This window comes from Onychostoma macrolepis, chromosome 07 (assembly GCF_012432095.1).
Source record: "Onychostoma macrolepis isolate SWU-2019 chromosome 07, ASM1243209v1, whole genome shotgun sequence".
In the NCBI taxonomy this organism is placed as follows: Eukaryota; Metazoa; Chordata; class Actinopteri; order Cypriniformes; family Cyprinidae; genus Onychostoma; species Onychostoma macrolepis.
The window spans coordinates 8,777,736-8,793,408 of NC_081161.1; the positions used below are offsets into that span (position 1 = coordinate 8,777,736).

Consider the following 15,673-nt stretch of genomic DNA (forward strand, 5'->3'; position numbering starts at 1 on the left):
TGCCACCATTCAACTTGAGGCCTTTTTTTTCAAGTGCCCGTCGGTTGCATTTGTCACGTCCTCCTTTCATGTCACCACTCGCCACCTGCTCCTGAAATTCCTGAACATTTTCTGAAACCTTCCAGCGTCCTGCTTCATTTTCTCGGCCTCCCTCCCTTTCGCTGGCCCCATCCACTCTGTTCCACAAGTGAAAGGAAACCAAAGAAACATTGCTCCTCTAACTCTCTTTCACAGACTCAGCCCTCTGTCTTACACCCCCCCAAGTTCATGTTCTTCTGTTCTGCATTTGGAATTAGTCTCCCCCTCGCTCTCTCGCTCACACACACAATGTCTGAAAAAGATGATGTATCATTTATGGATCAAACAAATAATAAAGAGACAACTGACTCTACTGCCACTCATCAGATCACAATATGAAAACGTTAAAGGGATAATTCACACAAAAATGAACATTCAGTCATCATTTACTCGTCCTCGTGCTGATCAAAACCTGTGTGACTGACTTTATTCTTAGAATAAAAATATCAAATTTGAATGAGAAATGAAAGTCAGTGGGATCCAGTGTTGCTTCAAACCCAAAATATCTTCTTTCATACAAGTTTGGAATGACGGAGGATGAATAATTGATGACAGAATGTAACATTTTTGGATGATACAATTTTTTGAACGTGATATACAGTGGCACCAAAAGTATTTAGAAAATTGAATCATGTTATTCCAAATCGAATGACTTTCTTCTAGATAAGAAAATATTTGAATGTTTTATTCAAACAATGAAAGTCAATGTAATCCGACGTTGTTTCAACCCTAAAATATCTTCTTTTATATATGTTTTGAATGACAGATTATGAGTAAATGAGCATTTTATTTTATGTATTTATTTTGGATTATTTCTTTAACGTGCAATGTCTCTAATAAGCATCTTGAAACTTGAACCTCAATTAAAAATGCATTAGAATCATTCATTGTACAGGTTGCCAAAATATCAAACCAAGATGGGTTTATTTTAAAGAACAGCAGCATAAGACTTAGAGGATAAACCGATATTGTGACATTTTGTGGTTGCGAGACTTTACATATGTGAAGAAATACATCTGAGCGAACTGACTCCATATTGCACCACATTCTTTAAAATAACTTCAGCGTCACTTCTTTTAAAGCAAAAATGACTCAAAGTCAGTTCAAAGAAAAGCTCTAGCATCATCTATTTGCAAATGACACTTGGTTTGATGTTATTTTTAACTAATTTTGTTCATTTCTAATGATATTCATTTCCCATTACTGTGTAATATATGTAGCCTTGGCTTCCAATTAATGCCTAAGCCAAACTTTGTATGACTCCACCAGCACAAAATGACCGATGTAGCGGCTGACTGGAGGTCTTCAGGGAAGAGCAGGGTTTTATCTGTCAGGGCTCAGAAGGTGCCGCCAACGGGCCTAGTGTTTACCTGCTGCTGCCCACAGCGTAGACCAGCTGCCATCTCTAGAAACACCCTCTAATATGCTGCCAACTCCTGTCTGCCTGAATTCTGATCTGCACCTCAGACTTCAAGTGTGAAGGGAGCTGAACAAAACCAGAGTGCGTCGCGCAGCCCCCTGGCCTCTCGCACGGGCCCCACTACAGCATTGTTGCGGCCACAGCAACTGTCCCCATTCTGGGCCCAGGAGAGGGGAGGAAAACTATCTGTCAGGAGACTCTGCTGACCACCCATGAAAAAGCACTGAGGAACCCAGCAGAGGAATTTCTTAGGATTCAGGGCTGGTTAGCTTAGACTAGGGGTAAATGGGATTTCTGCAAATGGCAGATGTGTAATGTAAAATCACAATCGCTAGCTCCAAATGATATAATAAAATATCTAATAGATGCGTGATGAATTGAAATAAAGGACAGACAACATGCAACATCAACATAAACAAGTATTAATAAAAATCATTTGAAAATATCATTGTTATTATCATTAACAACAAAATATAATGAGAAGAATCAATTTAGACAGCTCAAAATAATAAATGTAAATCATTTATTTTATTCTGAAATGTCTCTTATTATAGACATGGACTTACCAATAGAGCATTTTAAGAGTCAAAAACTGTATGTAAAATGTAAATGCAAAACTGTCTGTGCTGCTTATTATATCCAGTTTAATATTGATTTTACAAGTAACAATCCTGCAGTACTTGCAGTTTACCAGCAGGCGGTGCCACCTAACGGGAAGAGCCTTCCTCCCAAATTCACCACAAGATGGTGTTCCTAGTCATCTTCTTTGTAGAAATCCACACACAGAAGGGTTAAAATTGCTAAAACAACATCTTGGAAGATGGAACATTCTTATGAAGACGGTGGCTTTGGCTTGTCTTGTACATTAAATGAACTCATATCACTGCCATTGCTATTTCACCCCTGTTGATCTCACTTTAAAACCCTCAAACACCAAAGAATACCACTCAAACTCTTCCACTCTGTTTTCTAGAATTCAGTTTAAAGAGCTGTTCCAGAATTCTGCCTTACGAGTCCAGTGAGAGCGTCCACACGGCACATGAACACCACAAACCCCCTCATCAGGACGGTCTGTCTGCAGAAGATCATCGCGGTGTGCTCACAGGAGGCCTCGGAGGTCGCTCTGAGTTTGCCATGGCTGCTGTAAGGCTCCTGTCCTCTCAGAATGACATTCCTGTTGATCCACTCACATATTCTTTAAAGTCTGTTGCCACATTCAGTAAAGAGCACACCTGTAGAGGTGAAATGTGTTAGGCAGGTAGTATTTTGATGAATAAAATAACCAATTAGAAACTGGATTTTAACAAAGAGACGACGGGGCATGTTTGATGACATTACCTGTCTAAACTTGGCACGCACCCTTTCCATGTCCTCTTGAAGTTTCTCATATTGAGGATCCACATATGGAAAGTTTTGGATCAATCCAATCAAAGATTCCATCGCTTTTAGCCTTTTTCTAGAAGTAGAGAGAAATTTTGCAGTGAGAGATATAATCTTACTACCACTGATGAAAGTTTTTTTTTATGTGTTAAAGAACATACCTTGCTTTAACATCACTACTGTTTTGAAGGAGACATTTCCATGCAAGGGCAAATCCATAATAAAAAGAAACCTGAAAAACACAGCAACAGAAGGTCAGATGTTTCATGAATTTAAATAGTTTAAATAGCTTACTAAAAGTAAATATACACTTGAAAGTGTAATGTATAAAACTGTAGGCTATATATGTGACCACAAAACCTGCCTTACGTTGCACGAGTATATTTGTAGCAATAGCCAACAATACATTGTATGGGTCAAAATTATCGCCAAAAATCATTAGGATATTATCCATGACATTTTGTAAATTTCAAAACTTAATTTTTGATCAGTATATGCATTGCTAAGGACTTCATTTGGACAACTTTAAAGGCGATTTTCTCAATATTTTGATTTTTTTTTTGGACTCTCAGATTCCAGATTTTCAAACAGTTGCATCTCAGCCAAATATTGTCCTACTCTAACAAACCATACATCAATGGAAAGCTTTATTCAGCTTTCAGATGATGTATAAATTTTAATTTCAAACAAATTGACCCTTATGACTGGTTTTGTGTTCCAGGGTCACATATTCCATGTTCTGTACACACTTTTAATTATTTATATGTTTCTCAGTTATTTTAATAACGATAATAGACAGAGAAAACAAACGAAATTGTAACCACAATTTCTAATATAATAGTAGTACCAATAATAATAATAAAATTATTATTAATAATAATAAATGCTGCTAAAAAATAAAAATCTTTTAAATGGATTTATGCACGATAACAATGCTGTCATTCATGTCAACTGCGTGTTCAGACGTGAGGCCCCACAATTTGGAAGCCATTGTAACAACACAACAGCAAAAACCTGACACTGCTTTTCCAGAAAGCTACTCCTCACATTATTCAAGAAGAATCGTTATAAACTCCAGCCAACTGAAAACCTGTAAAGACACTGGTGTCGTTCTAATGGAAAACCAGATAATCTGTCTTTAATCTACACGAAGTGAATCTGGCATCATGTGTGTCTCAGTCCATCACCTCTGCCCCGAGTTTGGCTCCGTGTAGCATCCCGTGGTTTCTGCCCTCGATGGTTCCCTGACGAGTCCCCTCCTCAAACCCTTCCTGATACCCTTCATCATGAAACCTAAAACAAGAGGGAAATTATGAGCCTAACTAAGTTACTGCAGCATTTACAGTGACAGTCACTGAACTAAACACACACTAAACTACCGAGGATAAAAAGAAAAACGAATAAGTTTATGTGTATAAAGGACGTGCTGATTTTACCTGTCATCGGCCATGATAATGGAGTCAAATAAATCATCAGTGTTGGACACAAAAGCCATTTTACAATGAAATTATTTGGTCTTCTGTCCCCAAGTCTTCACTGATGGATCCTAACTTCCGGAATCGTTCTTCTTCGTCGCAGTTGGCCTGATGTTTACACGATGCGCCTGAACCACGGCGCCTCTTCTGGAAGGGAAAGTAAACCAAAGCAAGTTTAATGTTTATGCTTGACCAAAATAAAGTGAGGTGTCACATTAGTTACAAACGGAAAGAAAGACTTTATCTTGAATTGCAAGGCAGAACATTTAATCATACTTACATGTTTCATTTACCTTCGTTTTAACTTTATTTACATTCAGAGCTACACTGAGGACCAACTCCCTCTTTTTTCAGGTGTCATAATTCAACAGGTAAGATTTTCATTTTCTTACTCCTCATTAATTGTGAACAAATAGTTATTCTTGTCTGATTGTGAAAACAAACTGTTCCTGATTTGACTTCTTCAAATGAGTGTTTTTGGGACATGCTAGCATGCTAGCTGGCTCAGGAAATCAGGCAGTGATAAGGTTGTAGCCTAACACTGTTACAATGAGTGGACCCACGATAACTGCACCGATTATGAGACAAATATGATGGGAATGATTAGAGCATGAAGTCACAAAACTGCTACATATTATGTTTACATGATAACATTTGATATCAAGGGTATAAATTGTGGCATTAACCTATACTTCACTAAGCTAAATCAAATGTCTAATTTCGCAAATAAAAATGAGTGATTTGTAAACTGTACCCGGCATGGCTTCAAGCATTGCTCCTTGTCTTCAACTTTAATTTTAGAAAATGTATTTTTATATGTTTTCATTAATTTACTGTACACTAGTATTCATTTATATGTATGTTTAATTCATTTACTGTACTAAAAAAAAGCAACATTTATTTCTAAAACTATTCATTAATACATGTAGGCCTAGCCTACTTTGCTTGCTTGCAGAAGACACCACATATCTTAAGGTTGAGTTTGAATGAGGCTCTAGTCCAGGGATCTCCAACCCTGCTCCTGGAGAGCTACCGTCCTGCAGACTTCAGTTGCAACCCTGCTGCAACCCACCTGTCTGTAATTATCATGTAGCCCTGAACACCTTTATTAGCTGGTTCAGGTGTGTTTGATTGGGGTTGGAGCTGAAATCTGCAGGAAGGTAGTTCTGCAGGAGCAGGGTTGGAGACCCCTGCTCTAGTGTATATTACATATAACAGCATTATCTCAAAATGCAACTAAGTAATATGCCAGTAGAGGGAGCCACAATTTTACAAAAACGTTCTTGTCAGTATTGCAAATGTTATTCAAGGGTATCATGCAAGGTTTTTTAGGCCCATACATCTTTAGATACATCAGTATTTTGTGGAAGTACCATGCAGTCAACAATATCAAGAATATTTTTTTTTTGTTCTGGCAATGAACGGCTGCTGCTTATATTTAAGAATGAAGCGCTTCTGTCTTATCAGTTATGATTTGCTGTAGATTTTGTCCACAGGCATTTAAGAAAATTATTTAACCACATTTAGCATATCATTTATTACATTTCACAAGTAATTTAAACCATCATGTCCTTCCTCTTTCAGAAAGAACAAATAGTTGTATATTTATGAAATACAAACAAGGTAAACAAAATATGTTTTTACAGTGCATTCTAGATTAGGCTACTAAATACTGTATTAACTAAAGTTTTAAACAATAATTACAAAGCAAGGTCATCACATGGAAAAAATAAATAAATTCAAGCTGCAGGTGATGCACCATTATGGTTGATCTTACAACAATCTTCAACATTTGGAGTGATTTTGTTTTTGTTTCCAGTCTATAACACTACATTTGTCCAGTGACTGTGTCCAATGTGCAGTTTGCTTTCACTGGACTTTCTAGCAGTTTCTCTTTCTGAAAGTCTGGCCCTGTGTTCTGGTTCATAGCAGGACTGATTTTATGCAGTCTTCTGTTTCTTGACCTCTGGGTCGTTTTCTTAGAACATCCGCAAGTGATTGTTCACTTCTCATCTTTTGTTGAAACTGGGACTCTGGATCACAATTTGAGAGATCTTTCCAAAAGGGTCCATGCTGTCTATTTCAAGGCCCAACTGATGGTCCTGTTCAGGGTCAACAGAAAAACGCTGCTCCCCTGAAAGGGTCTTGGTAGGTTCCTGAGAAAGTGTGTTGACCATGGGCAGGAACTGAGATGCAGCATTCCCGACGTTACTGTTCAACTTGCTTCTTGCACCACCCAAATTCACAAGGGCTCCATGTTTGCTTGAGATGTAGATGTTGTAGCCATCTGGCATGATGCGTTCCAAGAAAGAGCAGTCCTCCTTTGTGTAAGTGTGCTGCAAACAAAAGCAAAAGCATGAAAAAAACACAAATTTATGCAAAGAACCACAATATGGATGTCTCATCAACCTGACCTGCCCTGCCCTGCATGTGTTTTAAGTTTTTTGATAGCTGTTTGCTCACCACATGGAGAGGTCAAGGTTGTTATTGCTGTTTCTTTTCAATGAGGTTTTAGCTATGCAAACACACCTCGCCGTGGGCAAAGGTTGCTGCAATGACACCACTCAAATCAGCGTATTTGGACATTTTTGTGAGAATCATTTTTGTGTGTTGTTCTGGTCAGTCAAGTAAATTGAGCAGTCAGGTACTCTCAAAGTCATATTTGCACTATTCATAATTTGTGACCAGCTGTTTTAATTGGCTTGGCAGCTGTTATAAATATCAGTTCAGTATCTAAGAGTGAAGGACAGATTTCCAGGACATTTACTCTTGAAAACGTTTATTCATTTTGGAGTTATATGCATGATGATGGCTGTTGTTTCTCCTTGTCCTAAAATAATGTTCTTAGTTATCGTCAGATGGGAGTAATGAACCTATGACCAGAACATAATGTCAATAAAGCTAGATGTCTGTGGCGAAATCGGCTTGTCTACACTTCCGCAGTCATAAAGGACATTGTGAGGTGACCTTAGCACAACAAGGTTATCTCTGACGAATGTGTGTAGTTTGTATTATGATTGGTGGCAGAGTGCCAAAGTTCCACTCTCTAAGAATTAAATTATGGCAATATGTCACTGTGCAAAAAAAAGAAGAGTTTTCGAAAATGTCCAAACTTGTAGCCTCAGTTGACCTCTGGCAGTAAGACAATATAAGCTACTTGAACTCTACTGTTTTTGAAATAATGGGCATTATCTTATGAGCAGGAACCTAAATAGTGCACCTGCAAATAACCTTAAACCCACAACACAAATATTTCAGTAAATAGGGTTCTTCAGGTATGCTTCTCAATAGAATTCCTAATGCAAATAGAGAAGACTATTTTATAACAATACATTATATTGCATCTGATTGTCAAACCTACCGATCCATACAGTTTTCCCATTCTGTCCATGCAGAGAAATCGGGAGCTTGCAACACCTTTAATGGCAACACAGCCCGTATCCACCGGTCGTATCTCAACCAAACCTTTAGGAAACAAAACACGGGTTTTATTGAAGGCAATACAAATAAAGATTGTTATTTTGTTTGCGCTGAAATTAAAAGTTCTAAAATCTGCATTTAAACATTATTAGTCGGAAAATGTCTCAAAAATATGGGTTTCACATAAACAGGATTATAGAAATAAAAGATGCTCGTCAACTTCATTTAACTTCCAGTCGCAATTCTAGGCCTAATATTTGCATCAAATTGCGTAGCACCGAAAAAGCATAGTGCATGTTGCAGAATAATGTGACTAGGATAATAAAAAAAGGACTTAAGTTCACCCTTTCTAAAAAAAAAAAAAATTATAAAGTTTAAAGTCAAATATGTTTAGGTGGTGTAACTGCAGATTGTAGGCAAATAAAGAAAAATGTCTAATTGAAAAGCTGAAAATCAGTTAAAAGACAGGTAGTTTTATAATCGTGCATTAAGCTATTATATCTATATATATATATCTATATCTATATATATATATATATTATTCATCTTTTCAGGACGAAAACCATAAATCAGAAAGAACATGATTCAATTATGCACCCACGTAGTTTTTTTAATTGATGGTTATACCACTTGACATTTTTGTGGTATAGCCTAATTCATATATTTGAAATCAATATAAATTTCAAAAATACACTTCTAAGAAATCGACACGGGTTTTAAATTGTATTTTAAAAGATTTTCCCTCTTTATCATCTCGGACATCCTAATTTGTCATTGACCCATATACGCGAAGCGCTGAGATAAGCGTAGTAACTACATGACATGACCGTCACTTACTGTCCGAACTTTGCATGTACGATCCGCTTATTTCCCCGTCTGGGTTTATTTGCAGATGTAAACCGTGTCTGGCTGCATACAGATGTCGGAGCCGGACTGCTTCTCCCCAGTCATTTGCCAAATGTGGACCAGAGTCGGGCAACGGGAGGCTCTCCACGCCGAGGCTACTTCCACAAACAGTGACAAAAAGTAAGAGGAGCATTATTAACTTTTATCTGTAGTAGGCTAATTATAGGCTGTCTTGTTCTGATATGAATCCTGCACACTCTATATCTCCTTTGTATTGCTCTGTTTTGGCGCAAGGTCTTCAACTGGCCTTTAAATTGTCCTCTTATCAGGAAAATCGATAAGCATTTCCCCTCTTTGGCAGTTCTGAGAACAGGGTAACACCCCCCCCCCCCCCCACCCCCCCGTTGGACATCCAACAGACGATGAAGACAGAATAAATTATCAAATTTTATGCTGTATCATAATGCATCTGTCATGCATACTACCGATTAACATTTGAGAACTATCAAAATAATTTAAATGAATCGTTCTAAAAAAAAATAAATAAATAAATAACATTGCTGATGAACTGGGTCAAATATTAATAATATGTTGGAAAAAAGCTAACTTTTAAGATGTTACAAAATAGCATGCCAGATTATGCCAGCTAGCGATTTTTCTCTCTCTCTCTCAATAATTTCATTTAATGAATTTAGCCAGTAGTGTTTATTTATTTATTTTAATTTTGAGCGTTTTGAAGATTGCATTTGCATTTTCAACTTAGGCTATTTTTTTAACAATTCGAATGAATATTCGCCCGTAATTAATTCGGGAAAAAAGTGTGAATCTGTTTAATTTAACATGCGCATGCACTCTGGAGTAGACTTAACCTACTATAACACATTTGCTCTGTTTTGTTTATTTATTTTTTTGCGTATTGTGTCTGTTTTGTGAATTGCCGAGTCTGCTGGATTTACACAGAAGTTAAAGAGTAATTTTGAGTAAATATTCCCATTCATGTAAATGTTGAAAATGACCTATGTGCTTTTCATTGTAGACATGCGGTTAATCTTGCATTAAAAAAAAATCTTAATTAGATATTTTTATCTTAATCAACGTAGGCTTAGTTAGCCTATATAAGTCTTTACAAATATGTGACAATTTCCCTGTGCATTATGTTCTCACCTAACAGCCTTTGCAGGGATCTCGCAATTCCACTTCCCTGCAGTGATCGCTAGATGGCGCTCCGTAATCGCTGCACTTTGGCAATTTTGTTGCTCCATACTTTTTTTTTTTTCTTCTTTTTAACTCGAATGACTCATTACAAAGAAGAGTCAAATAGACGACATGTACTGAATGAAAAGGCAGTCTTAATAATAAAAAATGGAGGCCTTCTTTTAATTCATTGTCAGTTAAGAAGATCCATCAATATTGTTTAGCATTGATTCCATTAAGGCATGTGTTCAGCACTCATAAACATTCCCAAGTGTTTACTCATTTAAATGATGGATAATATATATTTTAAAACAAGCAATATCAAGCAAAACCTAAACAAATCAGTTAATATCATGTAAAACCCAAGCAATGAATGAATGGTTCATTTGCAACATACCCTCAGAGTTTCCATCATTATCTCATCCTTTGTGTGACATTTATGTTTTCATTATTAGAAGTATTCAGTGATGTCACATCACTTTGAAAGCTTGGCTTTGTGCTGTTTGTCAAAAATGTGCAGAGGAAGTGATGCAAGTCTGAATGCTGACCTATGCTGTCATTCCGTTTGCTCCTGCACCCCAAACAAAAACCGTATAGTGATTACAGAGGAAATCTCTAATTCACACACCAGTCCCAGGTCATTCATTGGTCAGTCTGTATTGTCTAATAATCACATTCATTCATGAAATATGCCGGTTCGAACCATACCCATTGGGCTGTGCAAGAAAATGATGTATAATTGATTATGTAATGCAGACCCAGTAGATCAAAGGTCCTTGTCTGCATGTATTTTGTAATACTTCCACATTGCCTCTTAATGATCTCTATTCTGAAAAAGCAAACAAGGGATGTTAAATCATGACAGAAGTATTGTATAGGATATTGATAACCCTTTAGGAGAGGAAACATGTGAACATGTTATTTTTGTGTCTCTTCTTTGCAAATGTGCTGAGTTGTGCATTTTGAGCTACGTGGGGAGATCCCCTGTTAAGTAAACAAGGATAATCACATGTAGTGTTTACTTTTGGGTCAATGCTGCTTTATGACGCACATAAGAGTAAAATACATATTGCCAGTGGTCTGCACAGTTTGACCTCCTTCATTTCAGATGTCCCCTTTATTGAAGTGAAAGCTCACCTAGAATGTAACGTTCTAATGACAAGTGAACCATGTCATAAATTCCCACAATATATAACAATGTAATCTGGATTACATAATCAGAATTGTATTTCTTATTAGATTATATTAAGTTTTAAAATGCTCAGACTTTTTAAAATTAATTATAAGGCAGTGAATTATTCACAATTAAGAATTAATTTAATATAAAATTAAAATTATTCACTAATTCCTCTGTTTTATCTTTAAAAAGTTTCTTTCTAAAAAAAAAGCATATTGCTTTTGACTAGTCAGGCAGCTATACTTGCACAGAAAATTGAGAGCTCACACAACATAAACAAATAAAATGTTTCATAATTTTTCGAAAGTGTTTTAGTTTGATTTTTTTATATTTAAAATTATTTATTTATTTTAATTTAACATTTTTAGGATTATTTATTATTAAGTAATTTACGAACCACCTGCAGTTCCTTCTCAAACCCCAGTTTGGTAAACCCTGATATAATATAACATTTAATGCACTTCATGTTGTTGAAAACAAAGAGTAGACTATAAGTTTTCTTTCTCTTTGTGTTTTTTATATCTTTATGGTTTAAGACTGCCTTATTCAAATCAAAGTGATTAATCTACCCAACTGTATAGGTTATATACAGTAAAGCTGTTCAACGCCTTTGACATATTCTGTGGAATCTGATTTTTTTTTTTTTTTTTGGTGAATATTTATATTCACTGAGAAAATAACTAGTGAATATATAAGAACTCTAAGAAGTGTTTAAATGTCTGTAACACTACTACAATACATTGACTATTTAGATGTAAAATACCTGTAAAGTGCTGTTAAACACGAATATATGAAATATGTTTATCAACTTTGTACACAGGTTGACCTTTTCCAATACTGTTTTTTTTTTTTTTGTGTGTGTGTGTGTGTGTGTGTGTGTGTGTGTGTGTGTGAAAAAACAGTGTTATGTTTGACTAGTATGTCTCAGTTATAAAGGCAATATTATGAGATCATAACCTTAATCATAATTTATAATGCAGTAGATGTGAAATTATTTTGTATTAATTTATAGTGTCATAATAAAAGCAAAACGTTGTCTCTACTCCCTCTAATGATGCCAATGTACATGTAAAATACACACAGTTTCACTCTTTTTTTAAGTCATACATTTCAATAGTTTCAAATGTTTAAGCAACTGATTTATGAGATGAATACTCTTTGGTGTCTGGTCAACACAAAAACAGTTTTCAGCTCAATAGTCTCAACAAATACTTACATATCAGGTACAGTACAGTATCTGAATTTTCAAACTGATATCTGTTTTTTGAACAGTGCATATTTGTTTCATATATGTCCCATGACAGTTTCAGTATAGTAAGAAGCAGTTCTGTTTCTGAGGCCACTACACCTGCACACATTTTACATATGTGTTGCCCTCTTGTGGAAACCTCAAAGCTTTGCTTCAAGTGTAATATACAAAACAGACTTGCAAAGTCATATCAACAATACTGGTTTATGCAGCCTTTAATATGTCTATCCTTAGTTTCCTTAATAATCCAGAGGATGTTTTGCAATTAATTCCAGTGTTAGATTACGCGCTTGAGTTCTTCATGGACATAGGGTTGGTTGAAGTGGTTTTGTTTATGCTGGGGAAACACAGGCTTGATTAAACCTCTGAAGTATTTGTATGTCGGTGCTGCATGCAGGTAGTCACTATTCGCTTTGAAGCCCTCAAAGTGTGTTTTGACTAGGTGTCTCTTGTTCCATGTTGTGCCAACATGACCCACTTTGTTGGTGTTACTTTAATTAAAGCCATGTGAAATCCTCCGCTCTTGTTCTGTACAAAGGTCTGGGCCTTTAAAGCTATAAAGATCAGGGAGCTTTACTTTTTTTTTTTTTTTTAGTTTATCTTAGCTGCAAATAATGGTTCATGCACTGAAACACACACACACACACAAAGATTTTTATAAGTTGTAAATAAAACAAAGATATTGGAGTATGTTTTGCAAGAAAATACTTTACTCTTTTTACTTTAAAAAATTCACATTTTGATAGTTCATGCAAAAATGAAAATTCTGTCATCATTTACTCTTTCTCAAGTTGTTCCAAGCCTGTATGAGTTTCTTTCTTCTGTTAAACATGACAGTATTTTGAAGAATGTAGGTAACTAAACAGCTGCTAGTCCCCATTGACTTCCATAGTATGGAGGAAAAAAAAATACTAAGGGAGTCAAAGGGGACCCGAAACTGTTTGGTTAGCTATGTTCTTCAAAATAACTTCTTTTGCGCTCTACAGAAGAAATATACTCATACAGGTTTAGAACAACTTGAGGGTGAGTAAATGATGACAGACTTTAAATTTTTGCGTGAACTGTCCCTTTAATTCAATGTGTTATTTTCTATTTCTTTGTAATTATTCTGAATAAAAAGTGTTTCTCCACAATTTCAAGTGTGGTATTTTGTGGAAAATCTCTCTGGCTGAACTGTAATGAATCATGACACCATTTGTCTTAGAAGAATTCTTTTGAATTTTTAAAATCCCTTTTAAATCCATGTATTGTTAATTTAAACCCCCCTGAAACCAATATGCTGCTGTGAAGAACAAATGTGACCCTGGACCACAAAACCAGTCTTAAGTCGCTGGGGTATATTTGTAGCAATAACCAACAATACATTGTATGGGTCAGAATTATCGATTTTTCTTTTATGCCAAAAATCATTAGGATATTAAGTAAATATCATGTTCCATGAAGATATTTTGTAAATTTCCTACCGTAAATATATCAAAACTTCATTTTTAATTAGTAATGTGCATTGCTAAGAACTTCATTTGGACAAATTTAAAGGCAATTTTCTCAATATTTTCTTTTTTTTTGCACCCTCAGATTCCAGATATTCAGATAGTTGTATCTCAGCCAAATATCATCTGACCCTAACAAACTATACATCATGTAGATTTACAAACCTCAATTAAAAAAAAAATGACCCTTATGACTGGTTTTGTGGTCCAGGGTCACAAATTATGTAACATTAAGCTTTTTGACTCTCTAACAAAACATATCCAACAAATTCTTGAAAAAAAGGACGTCCCACACCTAAAGCACTGCTTAGATCCAATGAAGAACCCTAATTTCTGAGTTTTCATATAAAGCCTGTACATTCCCAGACAGGAGCGACTTGATTCAAGTTCAAGTTCCCTTGGGAAAGGTGAGAATCTAGAGGTTTCATGGAGTTTCAGTGCTAGAAGATGCGGAATAGAAAGTGACTGGCAGGTTCCCTCCTCCCCCCTTGACATGCTGGCCAGCCGGCCCCATGATTACAGGGTAAGAGTCGGAGTCATTTCCCCTCTGCTAAAGCCCCAGCATACACCTCTAAACATGGTGGAAGTGCAAGGGGGTTAGGATGTTGTTCGCAGCTGTTTGAAGTGCCTTGTCTTTATGGGCAAACATCTGGAGTATCCCAAACAGACAACTTACAGCTGGCCCTACAAAGAGGGCACAAGGCACAAACACCCTATCTAAATACAACTCTCAGGCAGACTGCCTCAGGCACCCGAGTCCCTGTACTCTCCCTCTGCAGCAACATGCAAAAACAAACCGCAAGTGCTGATATTTACATGTGCAGAAAAATGCACTGATAACGATTATGCATTTATTTATGTTTATAATTAGAAATTTTCAGTGGAAAGATATCTGTTTTATCTTTCGTTAAGTACTGTATCCCTGTGGGTTCTCTTTTGAAACGCTTCTGTTTAGGTATGTTTGATAGCAGGTGTGTGTTGGTATAACAGTGATTGTGGAGTCTACGGATTCGCTGTCAGTGGAGGTTGGAGCAGATGCATTCATGTAGTTGCTTGTGGCTCCGACCAGGTGTGGAAATTTGAATTCATCTGATTTGCTTCATCATTATTTGCTTCTCCCAGCCAAATATTGTCCGATCCTAACAAACCATACATCAATGGGAAACGTACTTATTCAGCTTTCAGATGATGTATAAATCTCATTTTCAAAAAATGGCTGGTTTTGTGGTCCAGGGTCACATATGACAAACGATTTCTATGAATGCTGTTCATTTGAACTTTTTATTCATCAAAAAATCCTAAGGAAATGTGTTGCTAGCAAAATAAGGGGAATAATAGGGAAATTTTGAAATTTATTTGTTATTGATTATCTGAATGTCTGTCCGTCTGTTTATCCATACCATTCAAAAGTTAGAAGTCAAAGATTTTTTTAAGGAACTTTATACTTTTATTCAGCAAGGATGCATTAAATTTATCAAAGTGACAGTAAAGTCATATATATATATAACATATAATCTATTTACCTATCAATCTATCTCTGTCCGTCTGTCTATCTATATTTAATATTTCTAACAAAGATGTATTAAACTGATCAAAAGTTACAAAGAATTTCTATTTCAAATAAATGTTATTCGTTTGAACTTTCTATTCATCAAAAAATCCTGAAAAAATATGTATGTCGGTTTACACAAAAATATTAAGAAGCACAACTGTTTTCAACATTGATAAGTAATGTTTCTTGAGCACCAAATCATCGTGCAAAATGATTTCTGAATGATCATGTCACGTAATGGCTGCTGAAAATTCAGGAATAAATAACATTATTAAAATAGAAAACCGTTATTTCAGATTGTAATAATATTTCACAATATTACATTTACTAAATATATATAAGCTAAGATCTTATGTTCAAATGCACTGAACATAAGAAACTTTCAAAAACCA

General features: G+C 35.8%; 2 protein-coding genes and 1 long non-coding RNA gene across 4 annotated transcripts in view; 1 reads left to right on the plus strand and 2 right to left on the minus strand.

The window, feature by feature from the left end:
* On the minus strand, positions 1–4,776 carry lto1 (LTO1 maturation factor of ABCE1). The gene is made up of 6 exons (XM_058782647.1): positions 4,634–4,776; positions 4,315–4,500; positions 4,066–4,171; positions 3,040–3,110; positions 2,837–2,954; positions 1–2,730 (listed from the first exon to the last, which is right to left on the minus strand). Exons 2-6 carry the CDS (start codon positions 4,371–4,373, stop codon positions 2,659–2,661), a joined length of 426 nt encoding a protein of 141 aa, XP_058638630.1. The 5' UTR covers positions 4,374–4,500; positions 4,634–4,776; the 3' UTR covers positions 1–2,658.
* Positions 4,506–15,673, plus strand: part of LOC131544450 (uncharacterized) — a 25,967-nt gene continuing 14,799 nt past the window's right edge. The window contains exons 1-2 of one of the 2 annotated variants that reach the window (XR_009272135.1): positions 4,506–4,724; positions 8,666–8,799. This is a non-coding gene — a long non-coding RNA (uncharacterized LOC131544450). The remainder of the gene's footprint in view (positions 4,725–8,665; positions 8,800–15,673) is intronic. The other variant, XR_009272134.1, reaches the window with a different exon arrangement.
* On the minus strand, positions 5,810–8,932 carry fgf19 (fibroblast growth factor 19). The gene is made up of 3 exons (XM_058782644.1): positions 8,611–8,932; positions 7,715–7,818; positions 5,810–6,689 (listed from the first exon to the last, which is right to left on the minus strand). Exons 1-3 carry the CDS (start codon positions 8,810–8,812, stop codon positions 6,363–6,365), a joined length of 633 nt encoding a protein of 210 aa, XP_058638627.1. The 5' UTR covers positions 8,813–8,932; the 3' UTR covers positions 5,810–6,362.

Bases quoted from the DNA above. Each gene is read 5' to 3' on its own strand.
- lto1 (XM_058782647.1), bottom strand. From the start codon at position 4,373: ATGGCTTTTGTGTCCAACACTGATGATTTATTTGACTCCATTATCATG. The intron at 2,955-3,039 runs GTATGTTCTTTA...CTCTACTTCTAG, and splicing joins AGTAGTGATGTTAAAGCAAG to AAAAAGGCTAAAAGCGATGG. The intron at 2,731-2,836 runs GTAATGTCATCA...TCACCTCTACAG, and splicing joins TGCGTGCCAAGTTTAGACAG to GTGTGCTCTTTACTGAATGT.
- fgf19 (XM_058782644.1), bottom strand. From the start codon at position 8,812: ATGCTCCTCTTACTTTTTGTCACTGTTTGTGGAAGTAGCCTCGGCGTG. The intron at 7,819-8,610 runs GTAAGTGACGGT...TGTTTCCTAAAG, and splicing joins GTACATGCAAAGTTCGGACA to GTTTGGTTGAGATACGACCG. The intron at 6,690-7,714 runs GTAGGTTTGACA...TTTTGTTTGCAG, and splicing joins TGGGAAAACTGTATGGATCG to CACACTTACACAAAGGAGGA.